The sequence below is a fragment of the Notothenia rossii genome, assembly GCF_949606895.1.
Source record: "Notothenia rossii genome assembly, chromosome: 4".
Taxonomy (NCBI): domain Eukaryota; kingdom Metazoa; phylum Chordata; class Actinopteri; order Perciformes; family Nototheniidae; genus Notothenia; species Notothenia rossii.
In genome coordinates this window covers 11,156,176-11,183,253 of record NC_136902.1, presented here as the reverse complement: position 1 = coordinate 11,183,253, position 27,078 = coordinate 11,156,176, and the positions used below count along the sequence as shown (strand labels likewise).

General features: G+C 41.9%; 2 protein-coding genes and 1 long non-coding RNA gene across 3 annotated transcripts in view; 1 reads left to right on the top strand and 2 right to left on the bottom strand.

The window, feature by feature from the left end:
• Window positions 1-27,078, top strand: part of LOC307037344 — a 147,485-nt gene that overhangs the window by 21,579 nt on the left and 98,828 nt on the right. The window lies entirely within an intron of this gene.
• On the bottom strand, window positions 9,382-11,365 carry LOC307034641 (galactose-specific lectin nattectin-like). Its single transcript, XM_079673467.1, has 7 exons — window positions 11,302-11,365; window positions 11,026-11,091; window positions 10,862-10,880; window positions 10,613-10,701; window positions 10,388-10,522; window positions 9,855-9,966; window positions 9,382-9,675 (listed from the first exon to the last, which is right to left on the bottom strand). Exons 2-7 carry the CDS (start codon window positions 11,089-11,091, stop codon window positions 9,605-9,607), a joined length of 492 nt encoding a protein of 163 aa, XP_079529593.1. The 5' UTR covers window positions 11,302-11,365; the 3' UTR covers window positions 9,382-9,604.
• On the bottom strand, window positions 23,317-25,258 carry LOC307035310 (galactose-specific lectin nattectin-like). Its single transcript, XM_079674450.1, has 7 exons — window positions 25,202-25,258; window positions 24,925-24,990; window positions 24,761-24,779; window positions 24,511-24,599; window positions 24,286-24,420; window positions 23,762-23,873; window positions 23,317-23,610 (listed from the first exon to the last, which is right to left on the bottom strand). The coding sequence occupies exons 2-7, from the start codon at window positions 24,988-24,990 to the stop codon at window positions 23,540-23,542; spliced, it is 492 nt and encodes a 163-aa protein (XP_079530576.1). The 5' UTR covers window positions 25,202-25,258; the 3' UTR covers window positions 23,317-23,539.

Here is a 27,078-nt window from a genome sequence, read left to right as displayed (position 1 = left end):
AAAACATCAGCAAAGACATTTTGTTGAGAAGATGATCACTACGTGACAGAAGTTTTCAAAACAGTTTATGGTCTCCGGTACTTCCAGTCCAACGCCGACTGCATGCACAGCGTTAGAAAATCGGGCCTTCAAAATAAAAGTTTGACTTTTTCCCCAAAAAAATTAATTTAAAAAATTTCAAATTTTTCTGTTTTTTCTTTTTTTGTTCTTCGCTCAAAAATCCGCGACCCACTCCAAACGGGTTTGCGACCCACCAGTTGAGAACCACTGGTCTAAGGGACCTGGAGACAGTAACACACAACAACCAATAAAATGAGTGAGTCAGCGTAAAAGTTAACAAAAGTCATATTCCTTGTATAACAAAGAACTGAACATATATACTCTTTGGGTGAGGAGGAGAACATAATTGGACCTAGGATGGAGCCTTGTGGGACACCGCAGGGGAGACTAGCAACGGGTGAAGAAAAAGTGTACACGTTGACGGAGAAGCTTCTGTTTTTGAGGTAGGATGTGAACCAGTCCAAGGCAGTGCCATCAACACCAGCCTCGTAGTGGAGACAGTGTATTAAGATGTCATGATCTACTTCATCGAGCGCTACGCTGAGGTCAAGAAGAATCAGGATAGAACAGTCACCGGAGTAAGCAGAGAGGAGCAGGTCATTATACACTTATATATACTTATACAAGGGAGACTCTGTGAGAGGGTGGGGGATACAACCTTACTGAAATATTTCCAATATGTTATTTTGCTGCAGGTAGGGCTGTAATTGAGTGAAAATAACCTTTTAATAGTCTTTGAGAGGAATTGAAATTTAGATATAGGTCGGTAGTTACTAAGCAGGGTGGGGTCTAGGTTGTTGTTTTTTTTAAGAGGGGGTTGACTACTGCATGCTTGAAGCAGGTTGGAAAGGTACCAGTTGCCAGAGAGCTGTTAATAATGGAGAGGATGCTGGGGCTGGTAGTGTCGAAGACATCCTTCAGGATGGCAGTGGGGACACTGTCAAGAGGCCAGGTTGAAGGTTTCATGGTGGCAACAATCTTTGTAAGGGAGGGTAGTGTGATGGGTTGAAAGCAGTCCAGTTTCGAAGAACAGACTAGCAAGATGGCTAGGTCACGGCTGGGGGGGAATGATGTTCAATCTAATATCCTCAACCTTGCTATTGAAGAAATCTAAAAAGTATTAACACTTAGCAGGAGACATGTCTAAGCTGGTACTGGGGGCGTTGCGGATGACAGAGTTAATAGTACTGAATACCATTAACTTGATATTTTTGGAGTTGTTTGAAATTAGATTGGAAAAGTATTTTACTCTCGCAGCCTTAACTGCTCCCTTGTATTTGAGAAGATTGTTTCTTAAAATGTCAAAGGAAACTTGAAGCTTATCACACTTCGACTTCCGTTTTGATTTCTGCACTCCCTCCTTAGGGCTCTGGTGTCATTAAGCCAGGGCAGACCTTTTAAGGGGAAACAAAGAATTCTGAATTATCCACTCCTCTTTGCCTCCAAAAACAACTTAAACTTTGTTTAATTGAAGAAAGTTCTCACACATCATGTCATTAACTTGCTCAATGCATTTAATAGGAGCATAGTCCCCTGGTGAATTGGTTATATACATTGGTGTGTGATCTGCATAGCTATGGTAACTTATTGTATTGTTTTCCTTTATCTGAGCCAGTGGAAACATGCAGATGAGAAAGATAAGAGGTACATGTCTGATATGTGTATTATGTATTGTAAAGCGCTTTGAGCATTCGGAAAAAGAGCTAAAATAAATGTACTGAATAATTATTATTTTGATGTCATATCTTTCCACTCAGATTATGTAGTTACCTATAGAAATAAAGTTGATCATGTCCTTAAAGTAGGATGTCATTAAAAACTGGGCAATAAAATCCCACCCAGTTTTCTAGTCGGAAATTGAGACATTGAGAAAACTGAAATCATCTAAAAATATTGAAAAGACTGAGTATTATGGGATTTAGAACAGGTTTAAGATTTTGGAGACCCTCTAAACTTTGGGTCATGATGTCAGACACTCTAGCTCTATTAATTCTGGAAAACCAGTCCATCTATCAAAAAACCTTTTTAGTCCAATAAAGTTGAGTCTGGATTGCCATTTTAACTTTGAATATTTTCTCCGAGTCATTATGACCTCAAAGTATGGTGATGTTGCATATATTAATATTTCTTATTCATTCCTTTGGGTAACAAGTTTGTTTGTTTTGCAACTTAATCCACCTTCTTTTTATTGCAAAAAATCTGTTTTAAAAAAAAGTGTTTTTAAAGCTTACACATTTTCAGCCTGGTTCACAATTTCAAATGTAACATGGCACTTTTTAACAAAGCACTGCACATGGTTCTCTAAGACAAATTAATCTGACATAAAGTCATTTGTTTGCCATTTTAAAACAACCATTAAAAATGACTCACAAAATGAAAAGGATGATTAGAAATAGGCCTGTAATTAGTTAAATCAGAGAGCAGAGGTTTGACCAAAGCTGTTTAAAAGGCAGAATGGAAAATACCGAATTGCAGAGACATGTTGATTCATCTTTTTGTTACTTGAGACGGGCAAGCAGCAAGATTCCAAAAACAAGACAGCATCATGTCACCACACCTTTATTGATTTAGATTATTTTACCTGAGCTAACATCAACACTGGTATTGTTTTACATTGTGAGTCTGTCAACCTGAGAAATGTAAACCTGTGGCACTTCTGTCTAAACTTCCACAAAGGGGGTTTTAAGAACTGTGCCAGGTGTGTACAATAAAGCAGACAGATATTGTCACTGCGATAGCATTGCCACTATGCAAGAAGCAGTGACAGAGCTTTACAAATGTGTATTTGAAATAAAAAATAAAGGCTTAGTTTAAGGATCACCATTGCCCATGTTCCACACTTGCACCCCTCGCCAAATGCTGCATCTCAGCTGGTTCGATCCCATGCAAGATTAATTTATTATAATTTAAATCTTAACATTTGTTACATATTGTTTTTTATACTACATAACCTCAGATTCATGGGTCACAGCCTTGGTTGGTATTATTTGTATATGTATTATATTAACTTGGATTATAAAACAAGATACACCCAAACAAACAAGAGTGTTTGTTTGGCCGGGAATTCCCAGAGCTCATCTGCTGCACGCTTCATTAAAGCGTAGGCCAGAAAAAGACACAAAAAACGGCATGACATCAAATGAACTGGCTTTAAATAAACATTAATGCCACTTTGGTTTCTGTTAGTTGGAGCATTAGTTGCATGGAAACTATCATGCGCAGAGGAACACGTTGTTATAGGACAGTTTATTTAAACATTTGTAATGTGGGTAGGGTAGACTCAGTTCCTTAGAGTAAAATAGCACTCGGCTAGAGGTAAAGTCCGGTGGAATTCGTTTTACAGCATGTAAGCACCCCCTTGGTTTGTTTGGGTTGATGTGAACGCAGTCCGAGACCTCTGAAGTGAACTAAACAACTGGACTCTGGTCCGCTTAAAGGAGGTGGTATTGAACAGCATTTCCGTGCACATGACTTGTGTTTAAAATGTATAGTTCGTTTGAGTTTTGCCTGTGTGAATGCAAACCGAACGTTCTGAAAAATGAAACAATGTAACAAATTGTCATCTGGTGCTCACAATAAAAGCGGACTATTAGGTGTGAATGCAACCTAAGTATTGGGGGGATAGCTGTCTGGCTCGGTTATGGGATGTACCCCTGACACCAAGCGAGAGGTCCCGGCTTAAGATCCCGGACGAGTCCCCATTTGTTACAAGCTGGCCTCTCAGGGCCAGCCGTGGCATAGGCAGTATAGGCGGATGCTAAGGCCGCATCCATCCATAGGGGGTGCCGTAAATAGGAGGGGACGAAAAAGAGAAATTCCTACTACATTCTCGCCTAGGGCAGCAAATAGGTCAGGGCCAACTGCTGACTCCGCCTCAAGATTCTCTGCAAGACAAACTCAAATCCAGGCTGTTTTTGCATGGATGACCTGCAACTATTTATTTTTAAACAGACAAAACCGAAGTAATTTTACTTGGCCCCAAACAAATCCGAAATGATGCCATTGACATAACTACTATTGATGGTATTACCTTGAACTCCAGCTCCACAGTAAAACATATTGGCATTGTCTTTGATGAAGATTTGTCCTTCAAATCTCACGTAAAGCACGTTTCACGGACTGCCTTCTTCCATCTCCGCAATATAAAAAAAATCAGACACATCCTGATTCAAAACGATGCAGAAAAACTCATTCATGCTTTTATAACCTCTAGGCTGGATTACTGCAACTCCCTACTATCAGGGTATCCCACCACATCATTACAAATCTTCAGATGGTACAAAATGCTGCAGCCCGTATATTAACTACAGCCAGGAAAATGGACCACATCACTCCAATTTTAGCATCATACACTGGCTACCAGAAAAGCACATAATTGATTTTAAAATACTTATTTTAACTTACGAAGCGCTAAATGGTCAAGCACCTTCATACCTAAAATGTATTTTAATCCACCACTGTCCCTCTAGAACACATGTGTCAAACTCAAGGCCCGGGGGCCAAATCAGGCCCTTGGTGGATTTAATTTCGGCCCACAGGATAATGTTTAATTTCTATTAGATCTGGCCCGCCGGTATATTGCACGCACGCCTTAACTCAATCCTGAGGATTTCCTCAGCTCAGAGCCTGACCCCAAAAATTGATGAACTTGCAGATGAGATGCCAAGTATCTGGCTTGAACTAGCATCACAGAGCAGCAAACTGAGTTCTATTTCGTCCCTACTGACCACCAGAGGCGGTGCTTTAGCACTGGATATGTCCATCGCACGCATGCGCAGTTCGAGTACCTAATAACAACAAAGTCACCTGTGACCCACATGACGACGGCTACATAGGCCGGCGTCATTAGTGGGTCGGCTCCTTTTCATCTCCTCGCGAGTACCGTGGTTGCATTTTTGTAACCTACAAGCGTTCGTTGGAACGTTAGATCTAAGGATTTCCCCGCTTACAGCCGGCTGCGTGCAGTTTCGGGACTATTAGTAGGGGCTACCCGTCCCCCAGGAGCTGTGGCCGGCTACGCGGAAAACTTCGACGGACAGGTTGGTGTCGGCTTGGTCGGTGATGGCAGTGTTTTCGCCCCCGCTCCTTGTGAGCGTGTTGCCCGATTGTTAGCAGTAACCGCCCGGCTAAACTGTCCTGGGGCCGTATTCACAAAGCATTTTATCTTACCGCTAGGAGTGCTCCTAACTCGCGCTAAAACATTTTACGTAGGAGTTTTTTCTTAAAAGTTATTCACAAAGCCGCTGAGACCTACTCATACTAAGGATAAATTACTAAGAGTGAACTAAGAGTGACGCGCCGTTGCTATGGATTACGTTGATTCTCGTGCATGAGTTTAGAAGCGGTCAGTACGGTGATTGGTTGTTCAGAGCAGGCGGTCTCGCTGAAACTCATCCGCAACATCTCACAAACGAGCCCACTAAAACAGGGAAATAGCCTAGGCTAGAAATGTATTCCTATCAAATAGTTATGGACAGTGCAGTTAGCAGAATACACGCATGATGACAAGTTTGTGCAGACCACGATAATGACGTTGTATATGCACGTTAAAGAGAGAGAGCAAACAATAAAAATACGTAAATTGCATTAAATCAAGGAGGCAATTAAAAGCACCCTGCAAACTATTATCCAATGAGCATATTTCCAGCACTTAAACACTTTCAATGACAGCCCATACCGGCGTTAAAGCCCCCCTATCATGATGAATGAAAACAATCTGCGTGTTGATGGAATGTACTTTCTTTCTATTGACGAACACGTCCTCATCTTTTGATGGCGCAATTATTTTTATGTGCGTCCCGTCAATAGCACCGACCGCACCGGGCATACCTGCAATTGCCATGAAGTTGGCTTTGATCCTGTGTAGTTGTTGATTGTCCAAAGGAAACCGGATAAACTGTTGGATGATATGTGGTCTAGAGAGCGCATTGATGGTTTGGTTTATGGCACGGCTGACTGATGGTTGCGATATTCCTAAATCGTCGGCATTGCAAAGTTGCATTTTCCCTGTTGCTAAATATCGTAGTGTTGCCAAACATTTTATTTCCGGACTAATCGGGTTATTCCTGTTAGTCGGGGATGTTATTGCATCCCGCACTAATTCCACAACAAGTTTGATACCCTCACGATTTTGCCTATATCTCTTGATCAATTCACAGTCTTCCATTGTCTCCAAAACATTTCGTCTCGCAGCCATTTTCAGATTCTTTGTGAATAGGTCTTACTGAGTTAGGAGTCCTCTCGAGGACTTTTAAGCTCTCCTAAACTTAGGTGCTACTTTTAGGCCTAAAATACTTTGTGAATTGCTCTTAATGAATACAATTAGGAGTCCTACATTTAAGACTGACACGCCCATTATGTTTAGGAGTTTCTCCTAAATTCGCCAGTTAGGAGCTACTTTTAGCCCTAAGATCCTTTGTGAATACGGCCCCAGTTCTTTATTTTATTTTTATTTCAGCTAGGTGAAGGCAGAGCTCTCGCTCCTGCTCTCGCTCCTGCTCCCTTTGCTGGTAACGTGGGTGTAGGACATTTACATCCCTTTTTTTGTTCGGCAAGTAGGAGCATTGCTCTACTCTTCCCGTTCAGCAGGTAGCTGGTGAACGCTGTGACCTCGCACACGCTCCCGGTTACCCTGCATCTAGCCACCTACATAATGGCTCATTCATGTAGCGCCTGTATAGCTCCTCTGGAGCCCGAGGACGGCCATGACCGCTGCCCCTCTTGCCTTGGTCTTGAGCATTTGAGGGAGGGTCTCACACAGAAGGCCTGATGCCAGGTGCCCTCGGCCTCAGTGCAGGGTCACACAAACTGCTCTGTAAGGCCTACGTCGCAGCGGCACACATGGGTCGTATCGGGAACTCTCTCTCCAATTTAATGCTGGCCATTTCCACCTCTCTGCGGCAGGCTCCGGCTCCGACTCTTTTGCTGGGCCTCATTGATGCATCACTGCAGGCCTTTGCTTTAATGACTAGGGAGCTGGGGCGAGTTATCTCCTTCCTGGTGCAGACTCACCGCCAGGTATGGCTGGCGCAGTCTCCTCTGACGGAGACATGTAGGAGAGTCCTCCGTAGTGTGCCAGTCGAGCCAGGGGAGCTGTTTGGGGCAGCTCCCTTGGTGGCACTGGAGCGTGCTGCCCAAGCTAAACAGACCGGGCAGCAGCTCTCGGGTCTTCATAGGCCTGTGCCCACTCCCAGCAGGCCCAGGGGCCCCTCTAGCAGACACACTCAGCCACCAGCTTACAGCGGTGGTTTGCGGAGGTCTCAGCGGCCCACTCAACCAGCCGATCTTCTAGGCAGCCTCGTACCTCAGCGCCTTACCGGCGCCCCCCAAGGGGCTCCAGAGGCCAAGGGGCGGGGCCCTGAAGCCCCGGGGCCTGCCGTCGGCCGCTTTTCCCAGCAGCAGCTCAGCTACTGGGCTGCCTGCACTTCCGACCCCTGGGTAGTTTCCACCCTAACCCGGGGATACGAATTGCAGTTCCGACACCGGCCCCTAGCCTTCGGCCGGGTCAGAATGACAGTTGCCAGCGTCCCGGCGAAGGCCTTAGCTCTGGCCCAAGAGTGAGGATTACAACAACAAGAAGATAATTGTTTGAGATGTTTGGTTCCAACTGCCGTGTCGTGTGAGATGAATAAAAGCTGAGCGGATGGTTTCTGCATGTGTGGTTCCCACCGGGAAGCTTGGAGGAGGAAGTGGGATGGTGTGGGGGGGCTTTGCTGGTGTCACTGTTGGTGATTTATTCAGAATTCAAGGCATACTTAACCAGCATGGCTACCACAGCATTCTGCAGTAGCCAGCTAAATATAAATCATATTCTGGATTTTTTTATAACACTTTTTTGTTTACTAAATAATTCCATATATGTTATTTTATAGTGTTGATGTCTTCAGTATAAATCTACAATGTAGAACAAATTAAAATAAATAAAAACCTTGTGTGTCCAAACTTGAGACTGGTAGTGTATATTAGAATATCTTTACTCATATCTGTATACATTCAGATATTCAGCTGTCCAGTGTTTTACCTCATGTTATAGATCTTATTTCTATCAAAAAGGTTACTTCTATAATTACTCTTATATTTATTCTTATAATCCCTGTGCGAACTCTGCACCGACTTTATTTTCACTCTTATTCTTTTGATGCTTTAACAGGTGAATTTCCCTATGGGTTTCAAAAACGTTTTTTTCTTTTTTTACCTGCGGACAGTTCAGCCTTCATGCATCCAGAATGTTCTACTGTCCACAAATATAAACATAATGCTCAAAAAGTATAGAGAGGTGAAGTCCCACCCTTTCCGGGGGACCTCCATGGGACCTTATTTCGAAAAAAGTATGCATTGAAGTCTATGGAGAGAGAACGATTATCTTTCGATCCCGTTTGAATTGTGCCACGAATTACACAGATGATGTTTGTCAATTTAAAAGATAGTTTTGCAAGTCAAAAAAATTAAAATGTGTCGTAAAAATGTGAAGTAACACTTTTTTTTTGTGTGAAACCGCTCAATGAACTCTCCCATCTTGCACAACACACCAAGTCGACCGTCACGTTGGCACATTTCACTTCTTTCTTTCAGAATGAGGCGAAAAGTATTAAAAAAGGTAAAAATCACTCCAAGTCTGGGCATGTTGAGAGCTGTACATACAGAAAAGGGGAGTTAGAGCCAGCATGCTCTAACTCCCCGTAAGAGCCAGCATGCAGGACCGGGATTCTGGGATTTGTAGTCTTTCTAGTTGCGTATTTTTCATAGTCTTATATTTCAACAGTTTTACGACAAACTGTGACTTTTTTGACATGGAAATTATTTTTTAAAGATTGACAAAAATCATATGTGTAATTCGTTGAAAAATTCAAACGGGGTCGAAAGAAAATCTTTCTCTCTCCATTGCCTTCAATACATAATTTTTCCGAAATAAGGTCCCATGGGTCGGAGGCAGATGGGCGGGACTTCACCTCTCTATTGCATGGCGTTAATGATGATGTAGTATGATATGTAAATGTTTTGGCCAAAGCTGATGTGAAATTCACAGAACTTTCTTCTGAATATTGGAATGACTGGACATGGTCCTTCAGTATAGTCAGAGCCTCCTTAGCAATGTTCTACTATTTAAAACAATAACAGACGTTATTGTCGAAATTGACCGATAAGAATAAAGTATTAAACTAAGCTGTGAAATAAGGAGACTCTAATGTCTCTCATTGTAGTGAGTGGAAATGAACAATATTTCCCAATTACTTTGAAGATTCTCAAATAATGAGAAAACGATCAAATAACAGGACCATCACCAGTTTATGAAAAATGTAGAAAACAAGAATTAAAGAAACATTGAGTTTTCAGTTATGCTTTCATTGATTGGATTGCTGGTCAGCTTTAGCATCATAGTACAGAGAGAGAAATACATGTTCCGGACAGACTGGTGTTAAACCGAAATGTTGCTTAGCAGGATGAATCAGTTTATTGATTAAATATTAAAGTGAATCAGAAGTGTCGATAAATCTTCAAAACAGTGATGTCATCGAGGCCTGACATCTTGCTAGATGTGACATCATCATTCCAGGGAGGAGGAGCAGACAAAAGTTCGACCGTATTCACAATATGCGTCGTTGACATAGTTTGTACCTGTAGACAAAGATAACACAAATTGTAATAGATTTATATGAAGAATATAATAAAACACAAGCAAAGATGTATTGTAACGTCATGTTTTTAGTAAGCACTTTAAAAGGAAAGATTAGCTTTATTTGATAATTCTCCTTAAAATATTTTACGATGAATAAATCGGACAACACATTTTTTACCTCCATAGTTAATCTCCATACAGTGTTCCCTTCCTCCCTTGTTGTTTGGCTCACCGCGGCCCCAGTTTCCGAAGCTAAACTTAGAGCCATCGCTCCACAGCCACACTCCCTCCTGAGAGAAAAAACATTAAAAGTAATTTTCTGACTGATGTCTTCCTCTCAGGCTGAATAAACCAAAGGACAAGATAGCCTGTATGTAGCCTGAGATGCAAAACCCAGGGCAAAAAAGCTCTCATTTTGGTTTGGTTGGTAAGTGACATGCCCCCACTTTATTATCAGCAGTCTGCCTGAAGTTTTGAGATTAAAAAAGGTGGCTTATTGTCGGTTTCCCAAGCTTTATGTTGTAAAAGTGTTTCTTATAATGGAGTTTACAGGCACAATTAAGTCAATAATCTCAGGATGGTAGTCAAATGTTCACAAAGCCATTTCAAGCCATTGTTTATTTAAATATACAAAGCAGCAGAGATTGGAGTAAAATAACATTGTTGCAGTGTTTATGTTTGATACAACAACATGATACATAAATCACTCACCCGAACAGCATCATGGCCTCCAACCCAAACTTGTTGATCTCTCTTTGTAGCTGTTTTCACGAACTGTCGGAGTTGGTTGTAGTCGTGGGTCGATTGGATAGAAGCCAGATTCCCTCCGATGGCAATGCAATGTCTCTATGGTGGGGAAACAAAGTCAGTCGTTTTTGAGAATATGCCAAACAATATATGTGCCAGTTAATGAAATATTGTTGTCATTTTTAGTACCTCAGCAGTATACCAGTTATATGAATAAGGCCTGTAGATGAAACAGCGAGAGCCATGCTTAGTCCAACCAGGAGGGCAGCTCTCACAATCTGGAATTGTCATGAAATGAATACTTAATTAATTGAGGGAGCAACAGAAGCAATAAATGCAGTATACAGATGATGTCCAATAGGATGCCATCTTAATTTGGCTGCAGTAAAAAATGGTTGGATGCTGTATTTTGACTCTATTATTAAAATAACAACCAACCTTTTTCCTCATCTTTTGCCTGTGGGTGTAAAGAACACATTATTAGGAATGACCAGGTTATGATTCATATTTGAGCCATTGAACAATGATCGTAATAAATATAGTCTATTATTTTTTATTAATTACTGTATTTTCTTTAGCTACTCATAACAAACATTACTTACCTCTGCGTCCATCCACAGTCCACTGGTCACACAGAGGAGCACGATGCAGTACACAACAGATGCCATCTATATAAGAATCAGGCATTTTAAGTTTTATATTTTACAATAACTTAAACTTAAAGTAAATTTAACTTTTTTTACCAGAGTTCCCCTTGCAGCGGTCACAACTTCATAAAGTTGAATTTAATTTGTATCCTTAATTCATTGTATACAAGGTGTAGAGTCTAGCTTTTACAGTTTTTATTCTTAAAACAAACTAAAGAACTAAACCCTTACCTTGCTGTGATGATCAGATGAAGTAGTACTTGCAGCTGCAGCAGGTGAGTCGTGATAGTCATGGAAGGGTTAGGGTTCTTTATATACCTTGTCTAGACGGTATACACTGACACTTGATTGTCATAAGACATAACAAATTACATATTGACACATCCTTGAATAAATATTAGAATGTTGATAAGAAATGTTAGTTCATTTTTTGGACCAGGTTATTTGTTTTGCTGTAGCTACAGTAAATTAAACTGTCCAAGGCAAGGCTATTATTTAGATAGCTTGTTTCAACACAGACAAAAACACGAGGAGCATTAAGATAAACTGCAGCAGAAACACATTATAAAATGACATTTAAATATATTTAGAAACAGTCATGAAAGAGCCAAGTGATTAAAATACAAATATAACCAGCTTAAATAAAATACAACTATACAATCCAAAAATAAAAATAACAATTGAGTTTCAGATATGAATAGGTTATTTCATGAAAAGCAGTGGCAACAAATAATAGTCTTCAGTCTGGATTTTAAAAGAAGTGAGAGTTTCAGCTGACCTTATTTACAAAACACATTTAAAAATAAATAATTAAAAGAAACACTGGTGTAAACATTAATACACACAGCTCATATATACAAATGCATAGGCATAGGCACTATCAGCCAACGAGGGAGTCAAACGCTAGGGAATAAAAGTATGTTTTAGCCTGGATTTAAAGCAGTCAATGGAGGGGTCCAATCTGATAGGGAGGGGGATGCTGCTCACAGTCTTGTGGCTTCAAAAGAAAAGGCACGGTCGCCCCTGAGTTTATGTTTGGAGCTTGGGACAACCGAGAGCCCGATGTTAGCCGACCTGAGGAACCTGGAGCTAGAATACGGGATTAAGAGGTCTACAACATAGAAATGGCCCTGCCCATTTAGGGCTTTATACAAAAAACGGAGAAGTTTAACTGTTTGTCAAACTTAAAGGCAGATTCAAATATCACAAAGGTTTTTGACATGGGGTTTGAAAAGGGGCTGACAGGTTTCCAAGACTGTGGGTAAATGCTTTGAATGAGTCAGGGGGGCCGAAAAGGACGACTTGCTTTCATTTAGCTGCAAGAAGTTTTGTGCCATCCATCCCTTAATGTCAATGCAAATGCAGTTGTTACGTCCCCACTAAGGTCTAGGGGACCTGGAGACAGTAACACACAACAACCAATAAAATGAGTGAGTCAGCGTAAAAGTTAACAAAATTTCTATTCCTTGTAAAACAACAAACTGAACATATATACTCTTTGGGTGAGGAGGAGAACATAATTGGACCTAGGATGGAGCCTTGTGGTACACCGCAGGGGAGACTAGCAACGGGTGAAGAAAAAGGGCCCACGTTGACTGAGAAGCTTCTGTTTTTGAGGTAGGATGTGAACCAGTCCAAGGGAGTGCCACCAACACCAGCCTCGTAGTGGAGACAGTGTATTAAGATGTCATGATCTACTGCATCGAGCGCTACGCTGAGGTCAAGAAGAATCAGGATAGCACAGTCACCGGAGTAAGCAGAGAGGAGCAGGTCATTATACACTTATATATACTTATTCAAGGCAGACTCTTTGAGAGGGTGGGGCATACAACCTTACTGAAATATTTCCAATATGTTATTTTGCTGCAGGTAGGGCTGTAATTGAGTGAAAATAACCTTTTAATAGTCTTTGAGAGGAATTGAAATTTAGATATAGGTCGGTAGTTACTAAGCAGGGTGGGGTCTAGATTGTTGTTTTTTTAAGAGGGGGTTGACTACTGCATGCTTGAAGCAGGTTGGAAAGGTACCAGTTGCCAGAGAGCTGTTAATAATGGAGAGGATGCTGGGGCCGGTAGTGTCGAAGACATCCTTCAGGAGGGCAGTGGGGACACTGTCAAGAGGCCAGGTTGAAGGTTTCATGGTGGCAACAATCTTTGTAAGGGAGGGTAGTGTGATGGGTTGAAAGCAGTCCAGTTTTGAAGAATAGACTAGCGAGATGGCTCGGTCACGGCTGGGGGGGAATGATGTTCAATCTAATATCCTCAACCTTGCTATTGAAGAAATCTAAAAAGTATTAACACTTAGCAGGAGACATGTCTAAGCTGGTACTGGGGGCGTTGCGGATGACAGAGTTAATAGTACTGAATACCATTAACTTGATATTTTAGGAGTTGTTTGAAATTAGATTGGAAAAGTATTTTACTCTCGCAGCCTTAACTGCTCCCTTGTATTTGAGAAGATTGTTTCTTAAAATGTCAAAGGAAACTTGAAGCTTATCACACTTCGACTTCCGTTTTGATTTCTGCACTCCCTCCTTAGGGCTTTGGTGTCATTAAGCCAGGGCAGACCTTTTAAGGGGAAACAAAGAATTCAGAATCATCCACTCCTCTTTGCCTCCAAAAACAACTTAAGCTTTGTTTAATTGAAGAAAGTTCTCACACATCATGTCATTAACTTGTTCAATGCATTTAATAGGAGCATAGTCCCCTGGTGAATTGGTTATATACATTGGTGTGTGATCTGCATAGCTATGGTAACTTATTGTATTGTTTTCCTTTATCTGAGCCAGTGGAAACATGCAGATGAGAAAGATAAGAGGTACCGTATTTTCCGGACTATAAGTCGCTCCTGAGTATAAGTCGCATCAGCCAATAAATGCGTCGTGAAGAGGAAAAAAACGTATATAGGTCGCACCGGACTATAAGTCGTATTTATTCAGATATTTATTTTCAAATCCAAGCCAATAACAGACATTTACGGTAAACTGGAAAGGGAAGTTATTAACTACACAGGTCCGGTATGTTAACGCAACACATACCTTCTACCTGGAGGCTGGCTCTGCGAGTCGGGCTAGGGTGGCATGCTTCTACCCCTTGACGCGCTCCGACGGAGGACTGCTGGGACAGACGGGGCATCTCGGACGCACCCACTGAGCATTCGGCCGCTGGGCTGGTAGGGGTGGACCCTGCGCCGCACCGGACACAAGACGGCGGGCTAACAACAGACGGCTAACAAGCTAACAAGACGGCTAACAACAGATGGCTAACAAGCAGCTAACCCGGAAGAACCGTCCGCTCTCTTCTTCGTTTTTTTCAGTGGTACAGGAGCAGCATATAGTTGTCACAAGCCGAGAGCGCACTCTCACGGCTGTAGACAGTTCTTGTCAAAAAGTATGAATTCGCATTTATTCAGACATTTATTTCACACTTAACAATTTAACACAAACGGTTATTCAGTTAATTTAACACAGAACAGGCTGAATGTCCGGTATGTTACCGGTAATTTAACACAAACAGTTATTCAGTTAATTTAACACAGAACAGGCTGAATGTCCGGTATGTTAACGTAACATATGTACAGTTATTCAGCTACACAATAGCATAAGGAACATCGCTGGGAGGCTGAAAAAAAGAGGCTAAATTAACACGACGAGCCAAGTCTCGGTAAGCAAGTTAACGAAGCTCCCGATCTCATTCCACTTCACTGAATCCATTGAATTCTTCATTCTCGGTGTCGCTGCGGAACAACTCCGCCAACTCCGGAGGAAGACGAAGCACTGTCTCCTCTTCTGCGGGGCTGTCGTCAGACGCAGCATTATTTCCCGTTATCCCAGCCTTTCTGAATCCGGACAGTATGGTTTCGGTTGTCACAGAAGTCCATGCTTTGTCGATCCATCCAAGGACTTGCTGGAAAGTTGCATGGCGCATCCTTCCCGTTGCCGTGAAGCTGTGCTCTCCATCCACCATCCACTCCTCCCACAGGCGACGCAAGACAGCCTTGAAGCTCCGGTTCACGGAGATGTCGAGTGGCTGGAGTACTTTTGTTAAGCCTCCAGGGATGATGACAGGTATGGAGTTGCAAGCTTTTATTTTATCTTTGAACAGTTGCGTTATGTGCGCTCGCATACTGTCCATCACAAGCAGGGCTTTGCGTGTTTTAAAGAAGCCGTCGGGACGCTTAGTGTAGCACTTTGTAAGCCAAACATTCATCATTTCTGTATCCATCCATCCTTTCTCATTCACGGCCACGGCAATTGTGGGGGGGAAGTCGTCTTTTGGCATGGTTTTGCGCTTGAAAATGACCATCGGTGGTAATTTCGATCCGTCTCCACAACATGCAAGCACCATGGTGAAGTGTGATTTCTCATGACCAGTTGTCACTATATTCACACTTTTCTGCCCTTTCTCTGCGACACTTCGGCCCATGGGGATGTCAAACGTGAGGGGGACTTCATCCATGTTTATAATGTGATCCGGTGACACGTTGTGTTCAGTCACCTGCTTTGCAACAAACTCACGGAAACTGTCGATCTTGGCCTGAAAATCTGCTGGCAGTTTCTGACATACAGTTGTCCGTGCTCTGATAGAGAGCCGGTTCCGTTGCATGAAACGGTAACACCAGGACGGCCCGCCTCTGAAGTCATTTATATTCATGTCTTTGGCAACTGCCAGGGCGTGGAGACGTACATGCACCGTTGACATGCCTCTCCCGGCAGCACGTTGCTCTAAAACCCATCTATATAGTCGTTCCTCCAGCTCTGGCCATCTCGCCCTCAGCCCGCGATTCGCTTTTTTTGTTTTTTTCATGGCGGCAAGAGCAACCTCTGCTTTTCTCCAGTCTCTCACAAGTTTCTCGTTGACTCCAAACTTTCTCTCTGCTGCTCTATTGCCGTTTTCGGATGCATATTTCACAACCTGCAGTTTGTAATCTGCAGCATACGATTTTCTTTTTGGAGGCATTTCGATTTTGTTCAGTCTTTCTTTTCTTTTAATGTTAATGTTATTTTTTTCGGTGGTACAGGGGCAGCATATAGTTGTCACAAGCCTAGAGCGCCCTCTGGTGGCTGTAGACGGTTCATGTCAGTCAGCATGAATTGACATTTAAAACATATATACGTCGCTCCTGACTATAAGTCGCAGGACCAGCCAAACTAGGAAAAAAAGTGCGACTTATAGTCCGGAAAATACGGTACATGTCTGATATGTTTATTATGTATTGTAAAGCGCTTTGAGCATTCGGAAAAAGAGCTAAAATAAATGTACTGAATAATTATTATTTTTATGTCATATCTTTCCACTCAGATTATGTAGTTACCTATAGAAATAAAGTTGATCATTTCCTTAAAGTAGGATTTCATTAAAAACTGGGCAATAAAATCCAACCCAGTTTTCTAGTCGGAAATTGAGACATTGAGAAAACTGAAATCATCTAAAAATATTGAAAAGACTGAGTATTATGGGATTTAGAACAGGTTTAAGATTTTGGAGACCCTCTAAACTTTGGGTCATGATGTCACACACTCTAGCTCTATTAATTCTGGAAAACCAGTCCATCTATCAAAAAACCTTTTTAGTCCAATATAGTTGAGTCTGGATTGCCATTTTAACTTGGAATATTTTCTCCGAGTCATTATGACCTCAAAGTAAGGTGATGTTGGATATATTAATATTTCTTATTCATTCCTTTGGGTAACAAGTGTGTTTGTTTTGCAACTTAATCCACCTTCTTTTAATTGCAAAAATATTTTTTTTAAAAAGTGTTTTTAAAGCTCACACATTTTCAGCCTGGCACACAATTTCAAATGTAACATGGCACTTTTTAACAAAGCACTGCACATGGTTCTCTAAGACACATTAATCTGACATAAAGTCATTTGTTTGCCATTTTAAAACAACCATTAAAAATGACTCACAAAAGGAAAAGGATGATTAGAAATAGGCCTGTAATTAGTTAAATCAGAGAGCAGAGGTTTGACCAAAGCTGTTTTAAAAGGCAGAATGGAAAATACCGAATTGCAGAGACATGTTGATTCATCTTTTTGTTACTTGAGACGGGCAAGCAGCAAGATTCCAAACACAAGACAGCATCATGTCACCACACCTTTATTGATTTAGATTGTTTTACCTGGGCTAACATCAACACTGGTATTGTTTTACATTGTGAGTCTGTCAACCTGAGAAATGTAAACCTGTGACACTTCTGTCTAAACTACCACAAAGGGGGTTTTAAGAACTGTGCCAGGTGTGTACAATAAAGCAGACAGATATTGTCACTGCGATAGCATTGCCACTGTGCAAGAAGCAGTGACAGAGCTTTACAAATGTGTATTTGAAATAAAAATAAAGGCTTAGTTTAAGGATCACCATTGCCCATGTTCCACACTTGCACCCCTCGCCAATTGTTGCATCTCAGCTGGTTCGATCCCATGCAAGATTAATTTATTATAATTTAAATCTTAACATTTGTTACATATTGTTTTTTATACTACATAACCTCAGATTCATGGGTCACAGCCTTGGTTGGTATTATTTGTATATGTATTATATTAACTTGGATTATAAAAACAAGGTACACCTAAACAAACAACAGTGTTTGTTTGGCCGGGAATTCCCAGAGCTCATCTGCTGCACGCTTCATTAAAGCGTATGCCAGAAAAAGACACAAAAAACGGCATGACATCAAATGAACTGGCTTTAAATAAACATTAATGCCACTTTGGTTTCTGTTAGTTGGAGCATTAGTTGCATGGAAACTAATATGCGCAGAGGAACACGTTGTTATAGGACAGTTTATTTAAACATTTGTAATGTGGGTAGGGTAGACTCAGTTCCTTAGAGTAAAATAGCACTCGGCTAGAGGTAAAGTCCGGTGGAATTCGTATGTAAGCACCCCCTTGGTTTGTTTGGGTTGATGTGAACGCAGTCCGAGACCTCTGAAGTGAACTAAACAACTGGACTCTGGTCCGCTTAAAGGAGGTGGTATTGAACAGCATTTCTGTGCACATCACTTGTGTTTAAAATGTATAGTTCGTTTGAGTTTTGCCTGTGTGAACGCAAACCGAACCTTCTGAAAAATGAAACAATGTAACAAACTGTCATCTGGTGCTCACAATAAAAGCGGACTATTAGGTATGAATGCAACCTAAGTATTGGGGGGATAGCTGTCTGGCTCGGTTATGGGATGTACCCCTGACACCAGGCGAGAGGTCCCGGCTTAAGATCCCGGACGAGTCCCCATTTGTTACAAGCTGGCCTCTCAGGGCCAGCCATGGCATAGGCAGTATAGGCGGATGCTAAGGGCGCATCCATCCATAGGGGGTGCCGTAAATAGGGGCTAAATGGTCAGGTTCCTTCATACCTAAAATGTATTTTAATCCACCACTGTCCCTCTAGAACACATGTGTCAAACTCAAGGCTCGGGGGCCAGATCAGGCCCTTGGTGGATTTAATTTCGGCCCGCAGGATAATGTTTAATTTCTATTAGATCTGGCCCGCCGGTATATTGCACGCACGCCTTAACTCAATCCTGAGGATTTCCTCAGCTCAGAACCTGACCCCAAAAATTGATAAACTTGCAGATGAGATGCCAAGTATCTGGCTTGAACTAGCATCACAGAGCAGCAAACTGAGTTTTATTTCGTCCCTACTGACCACCAGAGGCGGTGCTTTAGCACTGGATATGTCCATCGCACGCATGCGCAGTTCGAGTACCTAATAACAACAAAGTCACCAGTGACCCACATGACGACGGCTACATAGGCCGGTGTCATTAGCGGGTCGGCTCCTTTTCATCTTCCCGCTTCGCGAGAGTACCGTGGTTGCATTTTTGTAACCTACAAGCGTTCGTTGGAACGTTAGATCTAAGGATTTCCCCGCTTACAGCCGGCTGCGTGCAGTTTTGGGACTATTAGTAGGGGCTACCCGTCCCCCAGGAGCTGTGGCCGGCTACGCGGAAAACTTCGACGGAGAGGTTGGTGTCGGCTTGGTCGGTGATGGCAGTGTTTTCGCCCCCGCTCCTTGTGAGCGTGTTGCCCGATTGTTAGCAGTAACCGCCCGGCTAAACTGTCCTGGGGCCGTATTCACAAAGCATTTTATCTTACCACTAGGAGTGCTCCTAACTCGCGCTAAAACATTTTACGTAGGAGTTTTTTCTTAAAAGTTATTCACAAAGCCGCTGAGACTTACTCATACTAAGGATAAATCACTAAGAGTGAACTAAGAGTGACGCGCCGTTGCTATGGATTACTTCGATTCTCGTGCATGAGTTTAGAAGCGGTCAGTACGGGGATTGGTTGTTCAGAGCAGGCGGTCTCGCTGAAACTCATCCGCAACATCCCACAAACGAGCCCACTAAATCACCGAAAAACAAGGAAATAGCCTAGGCTAGAAATTTATTCCTATCAAATAGTTATGGACAGTGCATTTAGCAGAATACACGCATGATGACAAGTTTGTGCAGACCACGATAATGACGTTGTATATGCACGTTAAAGAGAGAGAGCAAACAATAAAAATACGTAAATTGCATTAAATCAAGGAGGCAATTAAAAGCACCCTGCAAACTATTATCCAATGAGCATATTTCCAGCACTTAAACACTTTCAATAACAGCCCATACCGCCGTTCAAGTCCCCCTATCATGATGAATGAAAACAATCTGCGTGTTGATGGAATGTACTTTCTTTCTATTGACGAACACGTCCTCATCTTTTGATGGCGCAATTATTTTTATGTGCGTCCCGTCAATAGCACCGACCACACCGGCCATACCTGCAATTGCCATGGAGTTGGCTTTGATCCTGTGTAGTTGTTGATTGTCCAAAGGAAACCGGATAAACTGTTGGATGATATGTGGTCCAGAGAGCGCGTTGATGGTTTGGTTTATGGCACGGCTGACTGATGGTTGCGATATTCCTAAATCGTCGGCATTGCAAAGTTGCATTTTCCCTGTTGCTAAATATCGTAGTGTTGCCAAACATTTTATTTCCGGACTAATTGGGTTATTCCTGTTAGTCGGGGATCTTATTGCATCCCGCACTAATTCCACAACAAGTTTGATACCCTCACGATTTTGCCTATATCTCTTGATCAATTCACAGTCTTCCATTGTCTCCAAAACATTTCGTCTCGCAGCCATTTTCAGATTCTTTGTGAATAGGTCTTACTGAGTTAGGAGTCCTCTCGAGGACTTTTAAGCTCTCCTAAACCTAGGTGCTACTTTTAGGCCTAAAATACTTTGTGAATTGCTCTTAGTGAATACAATTAGGAGTCCTACATTTAAGACTGACACGCCCATTATGTTTAGGAGTTTCTCCTAAATTCGCCAGTTAGGAGCTACTTTTAGCCCTAAGATCCTTTGTGAATACGGCCCCAGTTCTTTATTTTATTTTTATTTCAGCTAGGTGAAGGCAGTGCTCTCGCTCCTGCTCTCGCTCCTGCTCCCTTTGCTGGTAACGTGGGTGTAGGACATTTATATCCCTTTTTGTGTTCGGCAAGTAGGAGCATTGCTCTACTCTTCCCGTTCAGCAGGTAGCTGGTGAACGCTGTGACCTCGCACACGCTCCCGGTTACCCTGCATCTAGCCACCTAAATAATGGCTCATTCATGTAGCGCCTGTATAGCTCCTCTGGAGCCCGAGGACGGCCATGACCGCTGCCCCTCTTGCCTTGGTCTTGAGCATTTGAGGGAGGGTCTCACACAGAAGGCCTGATGCCAGGTGCCCTCGGCCTCAGTGCAGGGTCACACGAACTGCTCTGTAAGGCCTACGACCCAGCGGCACACATGGGTCGTATCGGGAACTCCCTCTCTCATTTAATGCTGGTCGTTTCCAACTCTCTGCGGCAGGCTCCGGCTCCGACTCTTTTGCTGGGCCTCATTGATGCATCACTGCAGGCCTTTGCTTTAATGACTGGGGAACTGGGGCGAGTTATTTCCTTCCTGGTGCAGACTCACCGCCAGGTATGGCTGGCGCAGTCTCCTCTGACGGAGACATGTAGGGGAGTCCTCCGTAGTGTGCCAGTCGAGCCAGGGGAGCTGTTTGGGGCAGCTCCCTTGGTGGCAGTGCTGCCCAAGCTAGGCAGACTAGGCAGCAGCTCTCGGGTCTTCATAGGCCTGTGCCCACTCCCAGCAGGCCCAGGGAGCCTCTAGCAGACACACTCAGCCACCAGCTTACAGTGGTGGTTTGCGGAGGTCCCAGCGGCCCACTCAACCAGCCGATCTTCTAGGCAGCCTCGTACCTCAGCGCCTTACCGGCGCCCCCCAAGGGGCTCCAAAGGCCAAGGGGCGGGGCCCTGAAGCCCCGGGGCCGGTCGTCGGCTGCTTTTCCCAGCAGCAGCTCAGCTACTGGGCTGCCTGCACTTCCGACCCCTGGGTAGTTTCCACCCTAACCCGGGGATACGAATTGCAGTTCCAACACCGGCCCCTAGCCTTCGGCCGGGTCAGAATGACAGTTGTCAGCGTCCCGGCGAAGGCCTTAGCTCTGGCCCAAGAGTGAGGATTACAACAACAAGAAGATAATTGTTTGAGATGTTTGGTTCCAACTGCTGTGTCGTGTGAGATGAATAAAAGCTGAGCGGATGGTTTCTGCATGTGTGGTTCCCAACGGGAAGCATGGAGGAGGAATTGGGATGGTGTGGGGGGGCTTTGCTGGTGTCACTGTTGGTGATTTATTCAGAATTCAAGGCATACTTAACCAGCATGGCTACCACAGCATTCTGCAGTAGCCAGCTAAATATAAATCATATTCTGGATTTTTTTATAACACTTTTTTGTTTACTAAATAATTCCATATGTTATTTTATGGTGTTGATGTCTTCAGTATAAATCTACAATGTAGAACAAATTAAAATAAATAAAAACCTTGTGTGTCCAAACTTGAGACTGGTAGTGTATATTAGAATATCTTTACTCATATCTGTATACATTCAGATATTCAGCTGTCCAGTGTTTTACCTCATGTTATAGATCTTATTTCTATCAAAAAGGTTACTTCTATAATTACTCTTATATTTATTCTTATAATCCCTGTGCGAACTCTGTACCGACCTTTGTTTCACTCTTATTCTTTTGATGCTTTAACAGGTGAATTTCCCTATGGGTTTCAAAAACGTTTTTTTCTTTTTTTACCTGCGGACAGTTCAGCCTTCATGCATCCAGAATGTTCTACTGTCCACAAATATAAACATAATGCTCAAAAAGTATAGAGAGGTGAAGTCCCACCCTTTCCGGGGGACCTCCATGGGACCTTATTTCGAAAAAAGTATGCATTGAAGTCTATGGAGAGAGAACGATTATCTTTCGATCCCGTTTGAATTGTGCCACGAATTACACAGATGATGTTTGTCAATTTAAAAGATAGTTTTGCAAGTCAAAAAAATTAAAATGTGTCGTAAAAATGTGAAGTAACACTTTTTTTTGTGTGAAACCGCTCAATGAACTCTCCCGTCTTGCACAACACACCAAGTCGGCCGTCACGTTGGCACATTTCACTTCTTTCTTTCAGAATGAGGCGAAAAGTATTAAAAGAGGTGAAAATCACTCCAAGTCTGGGCATGTTGAGAGCTGTACATACAGAAAAGGGGAGTTAGAGCATGCTGGCTCTAACTCCCCGTAAGAGCCAGCATGCAGGACCGGGATTCTGGGATTTGTAGTCTTTCTAGTTGCGTATTTTTCATAGTCTTATATTTCAACAGTTTTACGACAAACTGTGACTTTTTTGACATGGAAATGATTTTTTTAAGATTGACAAACATCATATGTGTAATTCGTTGCACATATCAAACGGGGTCGAAAGATAATCTTTCTCTCTCCATTGCCTTCAATACATAATTTTTCCGAAATAAGGTCCCATGGGTCGGAGGCAGATGGGCGGGACTTCACCTCTCTATTGCATGGCGTTAATGATGATGTAGTATGATATGTAAATGTTTTGGCCACAGCTGATGTGAAATTGACAGAACTTTCTTCTGAATATTGGAATGACTGGACATGGTCCTTCAGTAGAGTCAGAGCCTCCTTAGCAATGTTCTACTATTTAAAAAAATAACAGACGTTATTGTCGATAACTGATAAGAATAAAGTATTAAACTAAGCTGTGAAATAAGGAGACTGTAATGTCTCTCATTGTAGTGAGTGGAAATGAACAATATTTCCCAATTACTTTGAAGGTTCTCAAATAATGAGAAAACGATCAAATAACAGGACCATCACCAGTTTATGAAAACTGTAGAAAACAAGAAATAAAGAAACATTGAGCTTTCAGTTATGCTTTAATTGATTGGATTGCTGGTCAGGTTTAGCATCATAGTACAGAGAGAGAAATACATGTTCCGGACAGACTGGTGTTAAGCCGAAATTTTGCTTAGCAGGATGAATCAGTTTATTGATTAAATATTAAAGTGAATCAGAAGTGTCGATAAATCTTCAAAACAGTGATGTCATCGAGGCCTGACATCCTGCTAGAAGTGACATCATCATTCCAGGGAGGAGGAGCAGACAAAAGTTCGCCCGTAGAGACAATTTGCGTCGTTGACATAGTTTCTACCTGTAGACAAAGAAAACACAAAACGTAATAGATTTATATGAAGAATATTACAAAACACAAGCAAAGATGTATTGTAACGTCATTTTTTTAGTAAGCACTTTAAAAGGAGTGATTAGCTTTATTTTATAATTCTACTTAAAATATTTTTTACCTGCATAGTTAATCTCCATACAGTGTTCCTTTCCTCCCTTGTTGTTTGGCTCACCGCTGCCCCAGCTTCCGAAGCTAAACTTAGAGCCATCGCTCCACAGCCACACTCCCTCCTGAGAGAAAAAACATTAAAAGTAATTTTCTGACTGATGTCTTCCTCTCAGGCTGAATAAACCAAAGGACAAGATGTAGCCTGAGATGCAAAACCCAGGGCAAAAAAGCTCTCATTTTGGTTTGGTTGGTAAGTGACATGCCCCCACTTTATTATCAGCAGTCTGCCTGAAGTTTTGAGATTAAAAAAGGTGGCTTATTGTCGGTTTCCCAAGCTTTATGTTGTAAAAGTATTTCTTATAATGGAGTTTACAGGCAGAATTAAGTCAATAATCTCAGGGTGGTAGTCAAATGTTCACAAAGCCATTTCAAGCCATTGTTTATTTAAATATACAAAGCAGCAGAGATTGGAGTAAAATAACATTGTTGCAGTGTTTATGTTTGATACAACAACATGATACATAAATCACTCACCCGAACAGCATCATGGCCTCCAACCCAAACTTGTAGATCTCTCTTTGTAGCTGTTTTCACGAACTGTCGGAGTTGGTTGTAGTCGTGGGTCGATTGGATAGAAGCCAGATTCCCTCCGATGGCAATGCAATGTCTCTATGGTGGGGAAACAAAGTCAGTCGTTTTTGAGAATATGCCAAACAATATATGTGCCAGTTAATGCAATATTGTTGTCATTTTTAGTACCTCAGCAGTATACCAGTTATATGCATAAGGCCTGTAGATGAAACAGCGAGAGCCATACTTAGTCCAACCAGGAGGGCAGCTCTCACAATCTGGAATTGTCATGAAATGAATACTTAATTAATTGAGGGAGCAACAGAAGCAATAAATGCAGTATACAGATGATGTCCAATAGGATGCCATCTTAATTTGGCTGCAGTAAAAAAATGGTTGGATGCTGTATTTTGACTCTAATATTAAAATAACAACCAACCTTTTTCCTCAGCTTTTGCCTGTGGGTGTAAAGAACACATTATTAGGAATGACCAGGTTATGATTCATATTTGAGCCATTGAACAATGATCATAATAAATATAGTCTATTATTTTGTATTAATTACTGTATTTTCTTTAGCTACGCATAACAAACATTACTTACCTCTGCGTCCATCCACAGTCCACTGGTCACACAGAGGAGCACGATGCAGTACACAACAGATGCCATCTATATAAGAATCAGGCATTTTAAGTTTTATATTTTACAATAACTTAAACTTAAAGTAAATTTAACTTTTTTTTACCAGAGTTCCCCTTGCAGCGGTCACAACTTCATAAAGTTGAATTTAATTTGTATCCTTAATTCATTGTATACAAGGTGTAGAGTCTAGCTTTTACATTTTTGATTCTTAAAACAAACTAAAGAACTAAACCCTTACCTTGCTGTGATGATCAGATGAAGTAGTACTTGCAGCTGCAGCAGGTGAGTCGTGATAGTCATGGAAGGGTTAGGGTTCTTTATATACCTTGTCTAGACGGTATACACTTACACTTGATTGTCATAAGACACAACAAATTACATATTGACACATCCTTGATGAAATATTAGACTGTTTGATCAGAAATATTAGACTGTTTGATCAGAAATATTAGTTCATTTTTTGGACCAGGTTATTTGTTTTGCTGTAGCTACAGTAAATTAAACTGTCCAAGGCAAGGCTATTATTTAGATAGCTTGTTTCAACACAGACAAAAACACGAGGAGCATTAAGATAAACTGCAGCAGAAACACATTATAAAATGACATTTAAATATATTTAGAAACAGTCATGAAAGAGCCAAGTGATTAAAATAAAAATATAACCAGCTTAAATAAAATAATACAACTATACAATCCAAAAATAAAAATAACAATTGAGTTTCAGATATGAATAGGTTATTTCATGAAAAGCAGTGGCAACAAATAATAGTCTTCAGTCTGGATTTTAAAAGAAGTGAGAGTTTCAGCTGACCTTATTTACAAAACACATTTAAAAAATAAATAATTAAAAGAAACACTGGTGTAAACATTAATACACACAGCTCATATATACAAATGCATAGGCATAGGCACTATCAGCCAACGAGGGAGTCAAACGCTAGGGAATAAAAGTATGTTTTAGCCTGGATTTAAAGCAGTCAATGGAGGGGTCCAATCTGATAGGGAGGGGGATGCTGCTCACAGTCTTGTGGCTTCAAAAGAAAAGGCACGGTCGCCCCTGAGTTTATGTTTGGAGCTTGGGACAACCGAGAGCCCGATGTTAGCCGACCTGAGGAACCTGGAGCTAGAATACGGGATTAAGAGGTCTACAACATAGAAATGGCCCTGCCCATTTAGGGCTTTATACAAAAAACGGAGAAGTTTAACTGTTTGTCAAACTTAAAGGCAGATTCAAATATCACAAAGGTTTTTGACATGGGGTTTGAAAAGGGGCTGACAGGTTTCCAAGACTGTGGGTAAATGCTTTGAATGAGTCAGGGGGGCCGAAAAGGACGACTTGCTTTCATTTAGCTGCAAGAAGTTTTGTGCCATCCATCCCTTAATGTCAATGCAAATGCAGTTGTTACGTCCCCACTAAGGTCTGGGGGACCTGGAGACAGTAACACACAACAACCAATAAAATGAGTGAGTCAGCGTAAAAGTTAACAAAAGTTCTATTCCTTGTAAAACAACAAACTGAACATATATACTCTTTGGGTGAGGAGGAGAACATAATTGGACCTAGGATGGAGCCTTGTGGTACACCGCAGGGGAGACTAGCAACGGGTGAAAAAAAAGTGTACACGTTGACGGAGAAGCTTTCGTTTTTGAGGTAGGATGTGAACCAGTCCAAGGCAGTGCCATCAACACCAGCCTCGTAGTGGAGACAGTGTATTAAGATGTCATGATCTACTGTATCGAGCGCTGCGCTGGGGTCAAGAAGAATCAGGATAGCACAGTCACCAGAGTAAGCAGAGAGGAGCAGGTCATTATACACTTATATATACTTATACAAGGCAGACTCTTTGAGAGGGTGGGGCATACAACCTTACTGAAATATTTCCAATATGTTATTTTGCTGCAGGTAGGGCTGTAATTGAGTGAAAAGAACCTTTTAATAGTCTTTGAGAGGAATTGAAATTTAGCTATAGGTCGGTAGTTACTAAGCAGGGTGGGGTCTAGATTGTTGTTTTTTTAAGAGGGGGTTGACTACTGCATGCTTGAAGCAGGTTGGAAAGGTACCAGTTGCCAGAGAGCTGTTAATAATGGAGAGGATGCTGGGGCTGGTAGTGTCGA